This window comes from Calypte anna, chromosome 7, assembly GCF_003957555.1.
Source record: "Calypte anna isolate BGI_N300 chromosome 7, bCalAnn1_v1.p, whole genome shotgun sequence".
Taxonomy (NCBI): domain Eukaryota; kingdom Metazoa; phylum Chordata; class Aves; order Apodiformes; family Trochilidae; genus Calypte; species Calypte anna.
Window position 1 is genome coordinate 6,550,963 of NC_044253.1, and position 21,026 is coordinate 6,571,988.

A 21,026-nucleotide genomic window follows, 5' to 3' on the forward strand; every position below is an offset into this window, starting at 1 on the left:
GTGGGTACATGCCATGGCTAAGTCAGAATAATGAATTATGGGATGACCTGCAGATCCACAGACCGTCTGCTTGCTGGACCCAGCAGACAGTCCAGGCAGCACAGAGATGAGTAGGAGCTCTGTTGGACATCTGCAACACTCCTGCTTTTAGTTTTGTTTTAGTAGCTGCACTGTCCTGACAACACCAGCTGGTTGTGGGAAGTTAGTTTAGAATGATCATAACAAATTATTCTCCCTTTACAAGGCATAGGCTTTTCTTGCTGTATCCATAGATTTGTGTTCCTCTGCAGGCAAATTAAAAAACTCTTCACACGGTCACAAAGTTGTTGCATAGATGCTCCACCCTCTTCTGCTGATCTCACACACACCTGCATCTTCCTTCTTGGCCCACTTCAGTCTTTTTTCTGTTAACATTGGCTGCCCTGCCTAGCTGGTGTTCTCACTTCTTTTTACATCATGTCTTTTAAGTCCTTCCTGCCTGCTTAAGAGGCTATGATTGCCAGTAAAACTCCATTTGCCTTTCCCTTTTCTCCCTTCAGCCCCATTACTTCCATCTCCTCTTCCTGGAAGCTGCTTTCATCTTTTACTGCTTTTGGCTTTCAGGGTTTATTTTTTTATTAACTTGTCTTTTTCAAATTAATCCAACATTGTAAAGATGCTGTCTCTTCACAGAGGTGGCAGTAATATTGATCATACTGTTCAAAACTCCATGATGGAAGAGAAATGACTTCATAAACAGGCTGATGTGACAAGCAGAGAATGGAGGTCTGGGGGTAGAAAAGTGATTTTGTCTTGTATAATCCACACAGCTTTTTGAGTTTTTATCCTATCCTCTCATAATTAAAAGAGATTAGAGTTCTGAGAGAAAGATAAGGATATTTATTGTGTTGAAAAGAAGAGATTGTGCTGTACGTGAAGGAAATGAAAAAAATAGTTTCCCCTTAAACATGATTCAAAATGGCAACAAAGGTGAGATAGCATGAATATTTAATTGAGGTTGGAAGTGTAATTTCAGGCTTATTCTTTTGTTTGAACTTGTTTTAAATCTGTTCTCCCTTGTATTCACTGCAACTGTAGTACAATTTAAAGCTTTTTATTAGTGCATTATTCAGTTGCATGCAAGTCTTTATTGTTAAGAAGACAGAAAATCCAAGTATAGATCCCATTTCTAAAAGAACAAGTGGTAGTCTGAAGAGTGTGGTGTGAGGAACCCTAGAGGTGAGAGAAATGAATTCCAAGTGAAATGAAAATACAGGAGAAAGATTTGAGTTACCAGAGGTTGGTTGGACCAGAGAACACAAGTGACAAATGCTGTCTTACATCAACAAAGGTGAACCTTCTGGCATCTCAGAAATGAGAGGAGATGACTAGGTTTGGGAAGTGTTGAAGGAGGCAAAAAAAGCAGCATGAGAGTTTCTCCATCTGGCTCTTTGCAATGGCACACACTGACAGGAGCAGAGGCAGTGGGCACCAACAGAAACACAGGAGGCTCCCTCTGAACATCAGGAAACATTTTTTACACTGAGGGTTACCAGGCACTGACACAGGTTGCCCAGGAGATTGTGGAGTCTCTGTCTGTGGACATATTAAAAAGCTGTCAGAACACAGTCTTGGACAACAGTCTGTTGCTGGCCCTGCTTGGGCTTGGACCAGATTACCTCCAGACATCTCTTCCAACCTCAGTCATACTGAGAATCAATGATCTGCTGCTGGAAAAATGAGTTTATGATGTATCTTTTTGGGTATTGTTTTATTCTTTTTACGAAAGGTGGACTAGTTTTAAATAATTCATACCATATAAACATTTTTGTGTTAAAGGTGTCTCCTTTAGCCTTGAAACATGAACCAACCATTGTGTATCCCAAAGAAACTTAAAATATTTATCTAGTGCAGATGTTATCTGAAGCACTAAGGATCCATAAAAAAGATTACACCTCATTCTGTCTTTAAGCTTGTGCCTGGAAAATGTTTCCAATAAGTTTCTAATACAGTTTTAAGTTGACTGAGGTAATTTTAACTGAAACTCTTAGAAATAGTAAAGCAAATGGGTTGTGCTGGTTGTGTGCTTCCTGCAGTACTGATAAAAGTTTGAACATCACAAGTTGTTGGCAGGTGATAACATCTTTATTCCCCTTTCTCCCTTCCCTAGTGCATGATGTATGTACACACACACAATATTAATATATTTGAATCAATTTCCTATCACATTTCTCTGTGCACTATTCTTTTCTGGTTTTGATGTCTGGCTCTGAAGAAAAAACTACATTACCCTGTCTGTCAGCTAATAAATTATTAAACCCCCTAAAATTTCCAGTGCAGAATAATAGGCTTGCAGGGCAAAGTGTCACTGGTATTCAGAGAGAAGGAAGGAGTCCAGAATGGCAGATGGTAACCCTAGGGTAGGCAAACTTTGGAAAAGTTGTGGTGGGAAAAGTCAACAGTAGATGTGTATTTGAAACAAGGGAGAGAAGTCTATGATGAAAGGCAGAGAGAATGAATTTGCTTTTGTTAGATATCATAAAATCATTAAATGGAATCATAGAATTTCTAGAGTTGGAAGAGACTTAGAAGGATCAGTATCTTCCCTGAAGATTTTTTTTGTCTGATAAGCGTGGTGTTTAACCACAAATGAGTAAGTGTGTCCTTTGGAACTCTTGAAGTTCTCTGCAATGCTAGATCTATCTTCTAACAGATTTGTAGCTGCTATAAGAAATAAATGCTTGAAACCATGCAAAATACATTTGACCAAAAATCTATGGAAAAATACAATTAAACCAGTACATTTAAAGGAATAGTGATATGTATCCAGCATATTGGCAGTTCATAATGGTTGTATACAATTTTTGAAGTCATGATTTACTTAAAAATATTTCCTTTGACAATTTTTATTTATTCCTTTACTATGCAAAATCTGTCCTTTCTAAGCCACGTGTTTCTATTTCTATTTAGCTTTCTTGGGTATGTAGAATTTGAAGGGTTCTTTCTTATGAATCCTGGCTCCTGCAGTGATAGGCAGTGCTTGATGAAGTTGTCACAGAGATTCTCCCTTAAAATAAATTTTACTGATTTGCACAGTTGCATTCTTGTTGTTCAGAAAGACTGTTGTTTTTATAAAAATAAATTAAAAAGTTAATAAATGATTTTTCATTTCCAATGCACATTCATGTGTGGGATTTTTTTCTCTTCTTTATTTTAAACAATGATTAACTTACTGGGATACCTTACAGAGAATAGTCATGCCACCTCTGAGCCTTTGTTTGGCTTTTTCAACATACTGACTTGCAGGTTGTATTGCAGACATCCCTTAGCTAGTAGAAAATCAGACTATAAGTGCAGGTAGTAAAGTGCAAGGTAGTGAAGTCCTATCAAAAATAATGTAGTGATGCTGGGTTCTGCCACCCATGAACTATGCTTTGGCTGTAGTGAATTTTGACCTTGCTATAAGTCAAAAAATAACCTTGAACAATTTAAAACTACTTGATCAAGTGCAACTCACTGGGAAAGGAAATAGGATCTTGTGTGTTTTCAGTACAGCTGTTACTCTGTAGATAATAAAAAGTAATGGTTTTGATTTATTACAAAATGTATCAATGGTAGAGAATTTACTTGGAGTTTAAAGTGAAAAAGTTTTACTTCAAAAAAAACCAAAACCGTTTTAAAATGTGGATGTTTTTCTTTAATTCAGGTAGAGTTTTGATTCGAATAAAAGACTTAACAGTGGAGAAGGCTGATGAAGTGGTTTGGGTTCGTGGCAGAATTCACACAAGCAGAGCTAAAGGTGAGAAGCCTCCAATGTTTCCATGACCTGTTAGTTTTGTCCTGCATACAAGAAAACTTTGCCATCTGGTTATTGAGTGTACACTCACTGAGTGTTCAGAGTGGGTATTTTCTCTCTTTTCCACTTCCCTTTCCCCAAGAGGGGAAAAGGACATTTTGCTTATAGCTGGTTGGGAATAGGATATTACTATTAATTACATTGTAGTAAAAGTAAACTTTGTTTTTGTCATTATTACTAAATAATGTGTGGACAATTATAAATAATTAGATTTTAAAAGTATTACAATCGTTCTGCTTTGGGAGTTAACTATTGTAGATAAAAGATTTACAAGCTTCTGCTGTAAAATGTACTTTGTTATAAATTTGCCAGTTGTCAGACAATATTTATTCTTCTATGTATGAATAATTTCACTATATCTTTTCTTTGACAGAAAATAAAAATCTGTGTTAAAATTTCAGAATTTTTACTTTCAGTTACCAGTATCTGATTATATTAGTTTGAACTTCAAATAAGAAACACCATCTTTCTTTAGGAAGAAAAAGGGAATATCCTAGAGGTTCTCAGTAGCATGGGCTGCCATACTTGGCTTCCTTACAGCCATATTTCTTCCCTGGAATGAATTCTCTTGGAAATCAGTTTGCCATATGCAAACTTAAATAGGCTTTGGCCTTTTCAGTTGACATCAGATCTGACAACTATTGGAGTGGTTTCAGTGATGTTTGGCAGCTCTGTAGTGAGATACACATACCATGCCTTCACCAGAGATGAAAGAAAAGAGCATACAGAAATTATCTCCACAAATGAAACTTAACAGAAGTCTTAGATTTGGGAATAGTACAAATTAAGGGCAATCCAGTAGAGAATATTGTCACAGACACCAGAGTAATTTCTCTTCTTGAGTCTTTCTTAAAAAATGTCTCTCTTAATGTGTCTGTGCTGCCATAGGTTAAAAGAAGGAACTGCATGTAAATATATACATACAATATACGTTTTATCTTGTATTAAAATCTTCAAATTTAAGAAGTCCTCTGGTTTCCTCAGTAGTTCTCCACTGTGGTCTTACATGGAAGTTTCTTTTTGCTGTGTGTAGAAATTGTGTGTAGAAATTGTCAACCTCAAAAGCTGTGGAAGTGTTGGTCATGACAGCTTGAAGTTGTTGAGACAGGAGGCACAATCTAATTTAAATATTACTAACAGTATGCAAGACAGGGTATCCTTATGGCTGTTTCTTTTGCAGTTGTAGGAAGAGTTCAGCCTATTAACAGAATATATTATAGACAGGTGTATATGCAGACATTTAAAGTAATGTGAAGTTCAGTGGCTGTTTATTATTGTCTGTATTGCATTTATACACACTGCCTTGCATGGTATATGTATTCAATCACATTAATATATATGTGACATGGCAATATTAACTTACAAGAAGCTGCTTGTTATCCTTCACCTTTGACCTCAGGAAAGTCTATTGTTTTTCATGAAATAACAGTGTTTATTTTTCTACCTCTTTAACACAACCTGAAGAATGAAAGCAAAAGGAGCTGATGATGAGCATGAAGTGTCCTGAATTTATTGGTTGTGCTTCTTGTTCTCTCTTGGTCTGACAACACAGGACAACTCTGACATTCAGGGGATGCTGCTAGGGAATGTCATGTGCTTGTTTACTTAAGCTTTGGGGGAAAGAACCTTACAAGAAAAGCAAATGTTTAAGAGCAAGAAGTAATACTAGCCTTTCCCACACACATCATGGTGCTATTCCTACCATTATGGAAAGGAAAGCCTTGCAGGAAACAGGAAAATCTTACACAAATATAGCTTTGGTTTTTCCCAGAAGCTCAAATTTGACTTCTAAATAACCAACATATCCTTTATTTAACCCTGTCTGATTCTGACCAGAAAAAAAAAATTAGTGTGAGCAACTGCTGAATCCAGCTGTTTCTTATAGTAAGCCACTCATGAAGCTTGATGGAAATTAACTGAAGGATGTGTAAAGAATGGGGTGTTGGGAATTCCTGTGGGTTGTATTAAATTAAAGTGCTTGGGGCCCTGTGGTTTTTATCATAGATTGACTAAATGTTATTTCTGGCCATATTTTAAAGCCAGCCTAAGCCACTGATCACATTTGTTGTTGAAAAGCAGTTGAGAAATCAGTCTCCCAGCCAGGCAGCTGGGAGTTGCACAGTATATTAGACCTGAAGGTGGGTTTGGTTTATGTATGTAAAGGTTTATAAAACATCAAAATAGTATGTCTGAAAATAAGAGTACCACAGAGAGCAGTTTAAATAGTGGTCCAGATTTTATAATAAACCATCTAAGGTTTTCTCTTTGCTGGCAGGTGTCTGTAACTGGCAATGTATTATTTTATATGACCAAACATTTTTTTACTCTCTCTTTAGTGTCCTTTGGTACTTATATCCAAGAAAGGAAATGGAACCCTGTTTGATTTTGCATGCTTACTTTTGATGGGATTCTTTGTGTGGTGTCTCTTTATTTGTTCAGTTACTGAGAGTTCCCTGCATTAAACCGAGTCAGACTTTTTTAACCAAATTTTTCATCTTTTAGGCATTCTTGTGGGATACAGTATTGCTTTGTTTTATAGAAATGTAGAGTAGTTTGCTGTTCAATGTGAGTAAATTTGGTCTTAAAATTTTCACTTAAATGCCATGTAGCTATTTTGAAGTACAGGGAAAACATATAATAATTCCATTTTTTTTCTCGCTCTGAAGCTTCTTTTTTTCCCTCTCTTGATCTGGGAAGGCATCTAATCATGAACTAGATTGTGTTGTGACTTTTCTTTTTGATGCTTTATTTTATATGCCTTTGGCTCTTTTGGGAAAAGTTCTGTTTCCTCTTACAATCTTAGTAACTGTGATATTTTAACTAGTCCTGTCAGTGAGGTTTGTTTGATCACTTATCTTTGTGTGATTAGAAATGGTTATATTCTACAAAACATCCTCTTTCCTCATAAAAACAACTACTGTTACTCATGACAAAAAGATTTGAGGCCTTTTAAAATGCAGATATTGATCAGATTTCTAGTGTTTGGAAGTAAGTATAACTTCCAGACTTTTTCATCTGACTTTTGACAGATTCCTCCATTTATTTCACTACCTCCTCCTTTAGTATTTACCAGTTGAGTGACTCTGTAGCTGTCTTCATGGGTGTATTTTATGGTTAAACAACTAATGCATCAATGCTGAAACTTAAATCAGATTTTGCTGAATTATTTGTGACTGAAATCACGGAGACAAATGCTGTTTTCTAGAAATACTGTATCAAACTACATTGTAAGTAAGGAACATTGAAATGTTAAAAATATGCCTGGCATAGCCAAAGAAACTTAGCATATGGAAGAGTTACTTCATTTGTTGACTTGCTGGATCTGAAACACAGGCATAGATACCACTGAAGACTCTATTTGACTTCTGAAGCCTGTGCTTTTATAATTTAAATCTGTGGCTGAATGCTTGCCTGCAAGAAATATGTAAATCCATACCATAATAGCTTCTTTACTTGGATATTGCAGCCTCTGGAATTCAGAAGTATCTGTACTCTGTTTTCTGGAAATAGGGAATTAATTTTATTGCCTTTCTGAAATCACAATCATAGGACAAGGTTAGTTATCTCCAATAAATATAATGTTAATTTTTAATAATATTTTATACTAGTTTTATATGTTTGCTTTTTCCCCATCAGATTGTGTGTCAAGTGTATTGTTTAAATTATCTGCTGCTATGTGTCAGGAATGCTGTTTACATAATTGCAAATTAAAACTGAAACTGGCTTTTTAGTATTAGTGTTCAAGTTAGATATATATAGATTGTAATGTTTTGTAGTCTCAGTCAACAATAACTGGGAAATAGCTATCTGTAACAAAGCTCCTGGCTTCCTATTCTCACCATTTGATGGAAACGTTATGAGTCAGAAGTTGGAATTAAAATTATATTGATGCATTTTATCAGATGCTGGTCCAACAATGATGTTTTTGTTGTTAATTTCTCTCTCTAGGGAAGAAGCATTTAAAATCACCATATTTCCTGAAGTCTAAGTTAAGGAGTAGATGATTATGAGAAATGTGAGGAGAAATATGAAATGACTGTAACTGTCACCTAAACAGATTAGAAAGAGTTTTGTTTACTTGGAAATACCCATTTTAAAAGTCATCAAAGTGCATTATGTTCTTTGTAAATTATTATCAATTCCCATTAACTTCTTTTTCCCAAAGCTGTTAATGAATAAATTGCTCTTAAAGGAATTTTTACTTGGGTCTTTTAGGTTCTTGTCATTCATTGGAATCAATACTCCTTTTGTTCCCCTTCCTTCTGAATGTGTGGTGTATTATAGAATGAACATTGTTGATTTAGTCCCTGTGGTGCAAAATCAAGCCTTTTTCTCTCAGAGGGGCTTTGTGCAGTGAACTCCACAGCTTTAATTTGAGAAGATGAGAAAAAACTTTTTAGAATAATGTAAGCTTGAAATAGTGAAGAAAGCAACAAGGAAAAAGTATAATTTACTTCTTGCAGTTGAAAAACAATAAATATTTTAAAAGTTACACTTCCTAGTGTTTGTTTTGTCAAGATGTTCATTATCTTGGAATAATGAACATTGGAATAATATATTGGTATTTTTAGAAAATGTCCATTCACATGTTTACAAATGTAAGGCAGAATTATTTGATTTACAGCAGTGTTGGGTGTACCAGAGCTGACAAGTTTGATGTAGCTACTTGAGGGCAGGGGAGGGGGAGAGAGAGAGAGAGAGAGGCACAGCCCCCACCCTTAAAATCTCAGCACAATCTTAAAGTAGTAAAGCATTTTTTCTCATTCACAAAGACCTCGAGTAACTTGTCCTTAATACACCTGTGTTGTTTTTCTTTGTATTCAGGGAAGCAGTGTTTCTTAGTCCTGCGTCAGCAGCAGTTTAATATCCAGGCTCTTGTGGCTGTGGGACAGCATGCAAGCAAGCAGATGGTAAAGTTTGCTGCCAAGTAAGTAAGCAATTATATCCTGTTGTCAGAGTAAACAATGGTGGGAACCAGGACTCCCAGGGGTTGGGACCATTTTCACACATTAACATCAATGCTTCGTTTGTTTTAAAATGTAGTTATTTAAATTGTCAGCTCACTATTGCGTTTGAATACATTACTGACAAAAGATAAAATAGAGAACAGGCTTGAAATTCATTCTGAACTGCTGAAGCAGCATTCTCTTGCCATAGACAGCCTACATTTACTTTCAAGCTGGCTGACAAAAAGTCTGGCAAGCTGAGCTTACTGGGACACTTCATTTTGTGTGTGGTGTTTCTGTGGGTCTGCACATGTTCAGGGTTTTTCTTCTACAAGATGTGCAGTGCATTATTACATTTTATAACTAGAACTGATGTAAAGAAGTTCCATATTGCAAGTGGCTTACACAGCTGAGGAAATGTAGCTTCTGTGGCCTGAACTGATAATTCTTACAACTTATTTGCACTAGAATGCTTAATGAGGTATTTCAGTGACTTTTTAAATTTATTTGGGGGGTGGGTAGTAGTTAGGCTTGCCAATTAAACAAGTGCCTGTTGCAAGAATTTAAATTCAGTTGTTTGTTTTTTTCTTAAAGACAAAAAGTTACCTTCCCTTGCTACTTAACTCAAGACTGTGCTTTCAGGTTGTCCAGTACTAAATATGCTTGGATGAAAAAGGTGTTTTTATAGTAAAATGTGATCATGTATATCTACCTGTTCACAAATAGAAGTGTGGATCAATTTAGTGCAATAATAGATTTAAGATGTGGCACTTGAGTTGCTTCTGTGTGGTTCTTGGCACTATTCTGGTGCCTGGGAAGGGAGCCCCTCTAATTAGCTGCAAAAGTTCTACAGCCTTCAACCTTCAATATGTCAGGGAGGGGAGGGATTCATTGTAGCATGGAGTTTCAGAAGCCAAGTTAAGAAGGTTGGGATAATGTTTCTGCTGATGAGGTTCAAGGCAATGGTACAACAGAACCAGCAGTGTTTGTTTGGCTGTGCTTAGTGTTGGCAGTGCCAGTGTGAAGCATGCTGTTTACAGGTGTTTAGGAGCCAAAGTGAAGTGTTCTGTTCCTTCATGAAATAGTTTGTTCTCTCCAGAACCTTTGAAAAGAATTAAGTGTATAATCTGCTTCTTAACCCAATTCATCTCCCTCCAAACCTCCCAACAGTCTGCCTGTATTCTTAATGAACTTGCCCTACAGAGTGGTGGAACAGCTTTTATAGTTGTGATGCTCACTCTCCTGTTCCCCAGTTCTCAGCATTTCTCTTTCAGTTTTCTTCATGGCTCTACAACTGAATTTATGTTTCATGAGTGGCAGAGCTCAGTATTTAGAAGTTTATTAGACAGAAGTTGATCTTTTTCTTTCATGTACTGATTCTGCCATTTGTAAGCTTCCTGTTGCTTTTTTTCCCCCTTCTTCTTCAATTGACGAATCTTTTTTTACAGTTTTCTGTGAAGTTTAGTTATTTAAACTAGGTCATGGTTGTCTAGAGCTGACAAGGAGTGGTAGATGGTGGAAAAGGGTATCTAGAAAGAGTAGAAGGCTCTCATGGGTTAATCCTGACAGTACTTCAGGTGCTGCCTCCTCCTCAGCTGGAAAAGGAAGAGAAAATATAACGAAGTTCACAAGTGTCATAGGGACAGTGAGATCACTCACCAGTTACCATTACAAGCAAAACAGGCTTGACTTGGGGAAATCAGTTTAATTTGTTACCAGTCAAATCAGAGTTGAGTAATGAGAACTAAAACCAACACCTTGCCACACAAACCCAATGTTAGATCAAAGGTTTCTCTGCTGGCAGCACTGGGCTGTAAGATCATATGTAACCTCATCCTGAGGCTCTTCCCATCTCCCTGGTATGTCCCCACTTTTTTTTATGTGAAAGACCTGATTTCCTCTGAGTATCCAGGCTTAGAGTGTTTGTACTGTGTTTTGACTTGTAAAGCTCTTCCTTTTAGTCATGACATTTGCTAGCTAAATCTTGATACTTTCAGCCTCCCTAATTTATAGCATGATTGTTTTACATCTTTGATTATATCCTTATTATCATCATCTTTGAATGATAGAACTTCCTCTGCCTCAGAAGTTCCTCTTGAGGGTTTTCGGGGTTTTTTTCCTTCATTTTTTGTAACACCATTGGTGCAGTAATCTCACAATTCCATCCCACCAACAAACCTATTTTATTAAAGGACTTTTTCTGGTGTTTTGTCTTCTGCAATTTTGTCTGATGTCAGCACTACAGCTGCCTCTTCTCCCCTTGTGGTCACTGTGTCAGTAGCACCTGAGGCACAGCAACTGCATCTGCCTTTACTCAGTTTCCTGCTAGTTTTCACCTGCTGTGTAATGATCCCATTATTCCTGGCAGATGAGGCTGGCCTTAGATGTGTAAAAATAACCATAGTGTTTCTCTGCCAGTGTCTTTTTTCATCATCTCCTCTTGTTTCCTTCACATTGCATGAGGAAATACAAAACATATTAAATACCTTTCATTTTAATTAATTTTTTAAGCTTTTTCACTGGTAGTAGATAAACTTCACTTTTCATATGCTACTTCCTCATGTTTTGATAATGGGTCCTAAACTTTCCTTAAAATAGTTGGTAACATTGTCTGTTTTCAATTTTTAAGGATAAGTGATTAAATCATGAGGGTTTTTTGTACAAATTTTCATAAATAATAAGAAAACCAGTTCCTCTTTTAGATATTGGCACATGGAAACAGAAAACTTTCATAACCTTTTGTGGTCTAGCAACATTTGTGTAATAATAATCTCCATTATCATAAGGATGTGAGGTTTTTTAGTGAAAGATACTTCATATTGGTTTAACTCAGTTATATAAAGAAGTATCTGTGAGTTTATGAAAAGTTTCTATTTCAGCTTTCAAAACATACAGAGCCAACAGCACAGAGCCAGTCAAAATATTAGGTTGGCATCTGTGGAGTTCTTACCTCTTTCATCAGAAAAAACCCTTCATCCTAGTCCTGTTAGGGATGCTGCATAAAAGAGTTAATTGTCTTTTTCAGCCAGCAGAGGTGCCAAGTGGTGCAGTTAGTAATTTATCAGTCTGCTTTTTTCCATGAAGTATTGGGTGTGGTTGGTTTTGGTTTTCTTTCTCATTTTTTTTTTATATCAACATTGAGCCTTTTCACCCCCTGCTACCATAGCCACATGGTGTGATGTAGCAGTTGGGAGAGGTGGTCAACAGATTCTAATTTAGCTGCCCAAACAATGTGCCCTCACTCAGAAAGTAACTTGATGGCTCTTGGTAGTAGGCAAGAGAAAGAAAACGCAGAAAACAGATTCAAAATACTAAAAAAAAATAGAAACAAATTGGTAAACCTTTGTGAAAATACTTCACAATGTAGAAAATAAATGTAATTTCCTCTGCTAGATAAATTGGTAATACCAGCAAAACTGCTGGATATTGCAGAAATATTTTCTTTTTCCATTTCTGTTTAATTTTTATATCAGTGATCTGGAAGGAAAAGTCAGATTGCAGCTGTTGAGTTTGCTGTTGACACAAGAATCAGAATGATTAACTAGGGGCTAGGAGTAACCAGGGTTCATTTATAGTAATCACTTTGATATTCTTTGGTATGAATTTGCACCTTTGTGATTATTAGTTCTGATTTTGCGTGTGCTCAGTATTAATACATAGGAAAGTAAGTGCTGAGAAATCTGAGACCATGATAGATAACTGACTTAACAGGAGTCCATGCTTTTCTCTTACCTACTGTGCCAGGAGATCTCTTGATCTTGAGTTTTGAAAAAGATTAATAAAATGCTGTTAATCTATACCACTCATGAGACCATTTCTGGAATATTTTGCCCACTTTTGTGTCTGAATATATGCCCAACTGGAAAAGGGTGATAGTGAAGCTGCAAGATGAAATAATGTGCAGTCAGACAAATCTGCCTTCCTGTGGGACTAAAGAAAACTCTATTCTATCCACAGAAAATGAGTAATTTAAATCCCAGTTTGATGGTACCTAAGCAAGAAGATTTTCTGCCAAGGCAGAGTCCTTTGCAGATACAAAGGTAGGACAAGATGCAGTGAGCAGATGGTGAAGCTTGGTAAATTTGAAAGGAAATATGAGTGGATTTTTTTTATTTTCAGTGAAAATAATTAAAATGGGTAGTAGATTTTGTTAGTTCTAATCTTTAAAAGAAGACAGGCTCTTTTTTTTCTCCTAGAAGATATCCAGGTTCATCTAGGTGTTAGAATGTTGGTGTAGGAAACTATTATATTCTTAGAATTAAGAGAATCAGAATTTTTTCAAAGTAAACTCTGTTGCCTTCAGTTTTTACTGACATTCAGGTAGAGCATTATTGATTATTATGTTTATGACATTTAATGTTTTTAGATTTATTGATTTATTAATATAATAATTTATACAGTCTGCTTACAGAAAACAGTTGAGGAAAAAACAAAGTGTACAAGTATGAATGTTTCTATTAAGTAAAACTTTTTCTATTTAAAGTCTATAAATAACTGTATAGTTTCTTCCAATTCTTCAGACTTCTGATCAAGAAAATGTTGATTGTAATTCACTTAGGAAGGCCCACATGGGGTGCAGCTTGCAACACAAAGCTGTTGATTAAAGATGTTGTCATAGAGATGGCAATAATGCAATCCTGTGGTTAAAAGAGAAAGTCTTGGCTAATAGAGATGCAGATAATTAAGAGGGACATAAGGCATCTAGTGGACATTTTAGTAATCATAGTCTTGATTTTTTGGAAGGAACATTACATATAAAGAAGCAGTTTGCTGTACAGAGGAATTTTTTTAGCACTGGACTTCATGACTATTACTAAAATAGCTTCTTTAAAAAGATAAGTGTCATCTGTCTTTGCATCTAATTAGTTTTTTTTTAAAAGAAAAATTAACAGTTTTTTTAAAAAAAAAAACTGATAATTTCTGCTTAAAATTCTGTTGCATGTTAAAGTTCAACTCAGCTTTGTAACAACATTAAAACGTTTGCCCAGGTTGGACCAGAGATTCATCTGGTTTTTCTTAGAACTCATGAGGATTCATCAGGAATAGTAGAAAGCTGGGCAAGCAAGCAGTCATAGTTGGCAACACTTGGTGATTTGACTTGATCCTGCTGCTTCTGGGTCACACCACTCAGGCTTCATCAGAGCAGAAAGCTGAGTTTCCTTCATCAACTAAAAAGATATAAACTTAATTGTTTAGTTGGGTAAATCCTATTTTTAAAATGTGAGAGAATGACTTATTGCAAACATAGGTATTTCTAAAGAGAAACTGCTTAACCACAGTAAGTTTCTCACGTGATTTTACTGAAGCTGTACAAGAAAACTGCAGGGCTAGAATGCCTAGATTTTATTCATAGCTCTTAGACTGACTTACTGCTGGTGTTGCTGGATAAACTGATGCAGATGCAGGTGATTAGCATGGGTATCATCAGCAGTAGCTTGTACTTGCTTGTGCTCTGTCCTTATCCTTTCACCTGGGCTACAGCCTCTCAGTAACATCTTCTGCACAGATAAAACTTGACCTCACCACCCTCCAACTTAGCTGTTTGGGTTTTGTGGATAGGTTTTTTTTGGGCAAAGAGAGGGGTCCTGCTTAAAAAAAAAAAAAGCCAACCTTGTAAACCTGAATATTGTTAATTGCTCGTTGCTTTACTGAGCTCAGTAGTGGCTGGTTTGGCTGATGGCATCCTTGCTCATTTCTTATTATTTGCAGTTAAATTGTGAGCCTGCTACTTTCCTGCTAAGGACTTATGTGGTCAAGTGATGCAAAGAAAGTGCTTTCCAGTCTTCTCAAGAAGACCTGAGAAGGGAAAGAGATGGAGTTAATTGTAACATTTTTCATAAAAAGGAATGAAGTATTTTCTGATATTGGGCAGTTTTTAAGCAGGTTAGAAAGACAGCAAAACTATATCTTGAGTAGGACTAAGAATATCTGTAGAAGATAATAAAGTCCAGTACCTTAATTACCTGAAACTGCTTATACAAGTTCTTTTCTCACCTGTGACTCTTGAGGCTTTTGTAACTGTTTGCTTATAGCACGCACATTTTGTATCATAATTTTGGAAGGCTTTCAAGCTGTTACATGGTGTTTTAATGTATTATTAGTGACTGCTAGTGGAGAGCTATTAAGATGTCCCGTGTCATAGGGAAGTGACTTAGAAGCATCTTGTATCTTTCAGCAACAAGTCATGTAGTTTAAACAAGCTCAGTCAATTTTGGTTTTGCCCTCCAGATCTAGGACTTCCTTTGAGTTTGTTGCTCTCCTGGTTAAGACACATCTTTCAGATAGTTTCATCACCTAACACATACAAGAGCCAGTGTGGCCTAGAAGAAGAACTATGCAACTTGTCAGTTTATGTATACACACATAAAGAGCTAGAGAGTACTAAGCTTAATCATAATTCTTTCCCTCCCAGGTCTTCTATCCCAGTTCCAATTTATTAGGACTAGGAATATTTTAGCCAACTCATTCATTACCCAGTTATTAATAAGTAACTTGACAAATCCTAACATATGTTTTGTTGTTCCAGCAGTCCATACACTGGAACTAGAGCTGAGTAGTGGGTCTGGTGCAATGTGCAGTGAAATTTAATAAGCACCCTATCCTATCTTTATTGACAGCATCAACAAAGAGAGCATTGTGGATGTAGAAGGCGTTGTGAGGAAAGCACATCAGAAAATTGGAGGTTGTACTCAGCAAGATGTTGAGCTTCATGTTCAAAGGGTAAATTTTTGAGCAAATGGAGCACTGGTTAATTGTTTGTGAGACAATCTGTCTAGGCTGTCTGTCTAGTCTGTGTGTCTATCCACATACAGAAACTTTGTCAGTAAGCAGTCCCTTACCAGAGAAATTAACTGCTTGAAACTACAAATTTCAGTGTATCATACATAAATGTGATACATTTCTGGTTTTTAAGAATCTCCTATTTTAATCTGCCATTTGAATTACATTACCAAGTAAAATAAAGTATCTCAGTAGAATGATTTGACTAGGAATGCTTGTAATTCTAGTTTTGATTCTTAACTATAGAAGATACTGTAATTAAAAGTCTGCCTCTTTCTAAGTGCAAGTCTGATAAAGTTGTCTTTATCAGAAAGTTACAATCTTCCTCTTAGTACAATGGGGTGGAATACATAACTCAGCAAAAGTTTAACACTGGTTTAACAGTATGGAAACTCTTGAAATCTAAAATTCCTGTGGCTTGCACTGTAGAGCTGGAGGAAGTGCAACTTTTAAAGTTGTTTAAATAGAAAGCATATTTAAACCATTGTGTAATATCCTTTCCTTAAGAAAGTTTTCAACCAGCCAGTGAAACACAGTCACCTTGAGTATAATGGCTATTCTAGCCATAAGGTAAAGTTTAACTAACAGCATTGGAGAAAATATGCAAATTTTGAAACATGTTTTAATATATGTGAAAATTATGATATGCTTGGTTTTTCTAAATGAAAATTGAATTGAATTCACTGCATCTCTGCCTACACAGGCAAGGTGTTTTCATTCTGTGATTGTATTTTAGGTATCTCATTTTCAAATGAAAATGGCTCATATATAATCAGATAAGTAAAAAAATACATTGGCAATGAGAAGACCAGGATGATCTTGCTGGAATCAGAACCTAAAACTCTCTGAAATCTTAACAGTTTCGGACCTGGCATTCCTGCAAATAAGATTGACCCTCAGGCAGTGTGTACTTGCTCAACGTAATGTTTCCCAGGAGAAAAAAAATGTATTTTTGATCTTCAAAAGGAAAATAAGAACTAAGCACTTCCAGTAATGTCATGAGGATGCACTCATGTATCTCAAGTATTTGAACAAAATCAGAGTCTTACAGCTAACAGCCTATGCAAACACTGTTTCAAGTCTATGCCAGAAATACCCTTTTGTAAATCACACCTCCTTTTGAGCTGATTCTCATGCTATTTCTGTTCCTTTTCAATTTCAGATCTATGTGATCAGTTTAGCTGAACCCCGACTGCCCCTACAGCTGGATGATGCTGTTCGACCAGAGGTGGAAGGAGAGGAGGTGAAAATTTTGCATTCTCAAATACTTTTTGTTGTCTTTGTAATTCAAAACAAATCGTGAAAGCCAGGCAAATTCATGGAGTGATTTTGGGGGTTTGTTAGGCTTGTATTTGACGTCCTTTATGTTATTCAGACCTGTGTTAGAAATGACAGCTTTGATATCTGCTAAACTGCAGTAGAAGGTCAAAACCCAGAGGGTTTGCAGTGTTGTATCTTTGTGTCTTCTGGATCCTTTAGATGGGTTCTCCCTGTGACCTCTGGGGAAAGTTACACCTTAAGCTGCCAACATGCTGTATGTTCTTTTAGAATGATCTAGAAATTCTACTGAACTTAGAAGTAGCCTTTGGCTTTTAGCCTAGGTATGTTTTTCTCCATTTATTTTGTTTTGATGTATTTGTTTGTTTTTAGATAGGTGTTTGTGTTCACCATGTATCTTTGCACAACTCCTTAGGATGGAAGAGCTACTGTAAACCAAGATACAAGACTGGACAACAGAGTCATTGATCTGAGGGTAAGGAATGTGCTGTGTTTCATGCTTGCCTGCAAGTGTTTTTTCTTCACATTTCTAATCTGTGAAGCAATAAAAGTCATGGATTTGATGGAAATGTATAGTTGGCCAGAGGAAAAATAAACAATGTATTTTTCTCTTTTTGAGTGGCACTGTGAAAATACATGTTTTTTAAATCCTTCATGTTCACCTTTGCTGACATTAACCAAAGAACACATTAGTAGTTTATAAAGGTGACTGTTTAGGATTTGGCACATGGCCGTGTACATCTGAAAGTTTTATTTACAGAAGTCAAAGGTGACTCAATAAGGACAATTTAGAGACAACATTTCTTTTCAAATGTAGTCTTTGATACACAAAAAATGTAGCAACAGCTCAGTTTTGAAGCATAAGATAGAAGTTTGAATTTAATGTGTAATTGAGGTGCTGTCATGCATGTCTAGTAAGTGAAAATGTACAAGGCCTTGATAGCAGTCTCATTCTCTTTGTTCTTGCCACACCACTTCTTTTTTTTTCATTTTTGTTTCCTGAAACACTTATTTCTCATATTTGGCTCTCTACTGCATGAAGAGTGTGCTCACCTCATTTTTATTGTATATCTAGGACTGCCTTTAAAGTTTTGGTAATAGCAGTTTCTCAGTAAATATATCTATGAACCTGGGAAATAAAACAAAAAAATCAGTTATATATTGGAAGATTTGGAAAAGTTCTGTCTCTGAGATGCTTAAAGCATTTCAACATCTGATCTTATTTCAGCAACTAAAGCTACTTGTGCAAATCGTTTCACTTGGCCCAAAGTGAATTGCTTCTCACTTGACCTTACATGTAATAGTGAGCAACTTCAATTTGTGATCACTTTTCAGGATACTTAGTATCTCATCATACTGTTCTCTTAATCTGTGTCTTATATTAGTCCATTGATGAAAAGAATTCTATACTAATGGTTGAAAGTGAAAGTCACTTAAAGGATCATCAGCTTATGATAGTGGTAAGGCAGGGTACTCAGTTGAAGGAAGATCTCTGGGGTGCTCAAAGTGCAAGTTTTACTTGAAATTCTAATGTTGAAGAAACATACCAAACAGCACTCCAGAGAAACTTAAGAAAATCTATTACATTAATTACACACCTATATGGTAAACTGGAAAGAGCCAGGAACCCCAAAGAGAACAGACAAGTAATACAAAGGGAAATAACAAGTAAAAAATACTAGCTGAAAATAATGGTATGAAAGTATCGTATAGTTCAGATGAGGGCATCTGCAGAGTAAAACCTAAGAGGGTACATAGTAATAGAAAAAGAAGGAAGGCTTTAATGCCAGAATAACATCAAGAAATAGAACAGAAAAGGGTGGGCTAGAATTCTTCCATCTCTGTGCACATTCAGTAATCAAGCAGGACTCTTCTCTGCCAGGAGAGTAATGGAACATCAGTTGTCAGTATTCTGCTGGTGAGCAAAGTGGATGCTGCTGTAGCCTTTTCTAACTTCTGTGTCCCAAACACTCTCAATACACCATTTATTCAGCACTATTTGGCACCTTGTTTTGAGGTCTGAACCTTAACTGCCTTCTGCAGAAACTATTTTTCTCCTTAGCTCCCACAGCTGCCATAGTGTGGTGCTAAACAGCTATTTCATGCTGAACTGGAATTCAGGTTAACATTTTATGAAACTGGTGGGAGGATGAAATGCCAAATCTCTGTATTTCAGCACCTTATGTCTCAGCCTCTGCATGCACCTGTGGCAGCATGTAACCTGGCCACAGCTTCCCTTTGATTAGGCTTAGATATCAATCTTGCCTTCCTCCTACACATAGGAAAAGTTTCTGTCTCTGACTGTGTCACATTGATGTGTGTCTCTTCTGTTGTGCTCTTCATTATTTGTTTCAGAACAAAAGCAGATTATTTTGGAAGAATAGGCTTATGCCTATTCATAAGTTTGCATTGTTTGTTCTGAAGGAGCTTTGCTTATGCAAAGGAAGATACTAAATAATTATTTTTTACTGTCAACTGATTTTTTTAAAGGGAGAGCTGAATAAGCAGCAAAGGTGTTTATGGAGAAAGGAGAAACCCAAGGAGAATACATGCACTTTTATGTGTGTGCATAGCCTAAGCACTGTATGTGGTGGAATCATAAGTGCAGGGACCTGAAGGCAGTTTGTCCTTCAAAATAACTAAAAAACATTAAAATAAAATAAAATAAAAATCCCCAAAATAAGTTACTGATTTTCAGTGATTTGTTTGCATACACTTGAGCTGTAGTGCCAGAAGGACTTCAGAGAACCCCTGGTGTTTCAAATGCACTGCATGTGAGTAGGCAAGTTCTAAGGAGAATTAAAATACATTTTGTGTTAAAAGTTCAGAGAGATATCTGAAACCATTGTTAGTCACTGTTCTTTCTAGGAAAACCAAATCATGGGCAGCAGGGAAGAAATATTAACAGCATAATTCTAACAGAGGTGCTGTGATGGTCTGTTCCTACAAGTATAGGAGGAAGTTCCACCACAGGTGTGTGTGCCATCTAGTTCTGGTTTCTTCAGTGCCCCAGTTTTCTAAGGAAGGAGGTCATCAAACATCAAAGAGATATACTATTTTTTGAGAAAGCTTTAACAAACTAAATGCCTAGATCTTGGCTAGACTCAGACTTAAAAAAGTTCTTAATATGGAATAAAAATTATTTTTGTCCATTTAAATACAGTCTTTGAAGTAGTTAAGTAGTTTTTTGGTTTGTTTTGTAGTGATAAACCAATGGGTTTACTGGATGGGGCCAAGTCATGATAAAGTGGAGCTGTGAAGCTCATTTATTTCATGAATGAAAGGGACTGGATTTCCAAAAATGGCATCACTCCATCCAGATCTGAGTATATGAAGGAGAGTTTGATTATCAGACTAGAAGGAGTGCAATTAATAATCAGGAAATTACATTAATGGAGATGTAGTATGGAAAATATTCTGCAAAGGTTGTAAGACTTCCATTATTGTGAATATGTGAAAATGGACTCAGTAGTGAGCTTTATTTTGAGCAGTCTTGCATTTGAGCTGCTGACAAAGATCTTCCAGAGGCCTCTGGTAATTTTTTGAGGTTAGGAATGGGGGAAGTACTTAAATGCTAAGGTCCCAGGCTGTTGCTGTAGTTGTTTTTCTGATTTATACAGGAATATCATCATTACTTAGGGTGGAGAGGTTTTAAAAATACTTTCCAAGGAGTCATGATTGAGGAGGAATAAATCTTGTCCTGATGGGTTAACTTGTAAAATGCAGATCACATACTTGTGGAGCAGAAAAACTGTGGATGTAGGGACAGGAGAGCTGAGGAAGAAAGAAAAGTTCTTGTATAGACCAGATTTTCTTTCACATGACCAGATGAACCATGAGGAAACCACCGTTGACTTCAGTCTCTATTTTTCATAACAGCTTAATGAAATTCAAACCAGTTGATTCTAGAGTTGTTTGATTCACTCTTGCTTTTATTGAAACAATTAATAAAGGCAAATAGGAGCCCTGATTGTGTTTTTAAACCTTTTTAAACCCTTTTATAATCTTCTCTGCTATTCTTAATTTTAATTGAAGTATTCAGTGATGTGTAGATTTCCTACATCTTAAAAAAACACCTACAGAAACCAAATTTCATTATGTTCTGTCATAGGTGAAAAAAATTCAGACAAGTAAACCACTGATTTTTGGTATTGCTTCTTAGTTTGTCTTCCTCTGAAGAAAAGAAT

At 36.2% G+C, this 21,026-nt stretch overlaps 1 protein-coding gene across 1 annotated transcript in view; it reads left to right on the forward strand.

Annotated features, from left to right (window-relative positions):
- The window catches only part of DARS1 (aspartyl-tRNA synthetase 1), a 37,690-nt gene that overhangs the window by 3,533 nt on the left and 13,131 nt on the right, over nucleotides 1-21,026 (forward strand). The window contains exons 3-7 of the mRNA XM_030454501.1: nucleotides 3,686-3,778; nucleotides 8,660-8,762; nucleotides 15,399-15,501; nucleotides 16,724-16,804; nucleotides 17,255-17,314. Coding sequence (XP_030310361.1) covers nucleotides 3,686-3,778; nucleotides 8,660-8,762; nucleotides 15,399-15,501; nucleotides 16,724-16,804; nucleotides 17,255-17,314 — 440 coding nt within the window. The remainder of the gene's footprint in view (nucleotides 1-3,685; nucleotides 3,779-8,659; nucleotides 8,763-15,398; nucleotides 15,502-16,723; nucleotides 16,805-17,254; nucleotides 17,315-21,026) is intronic.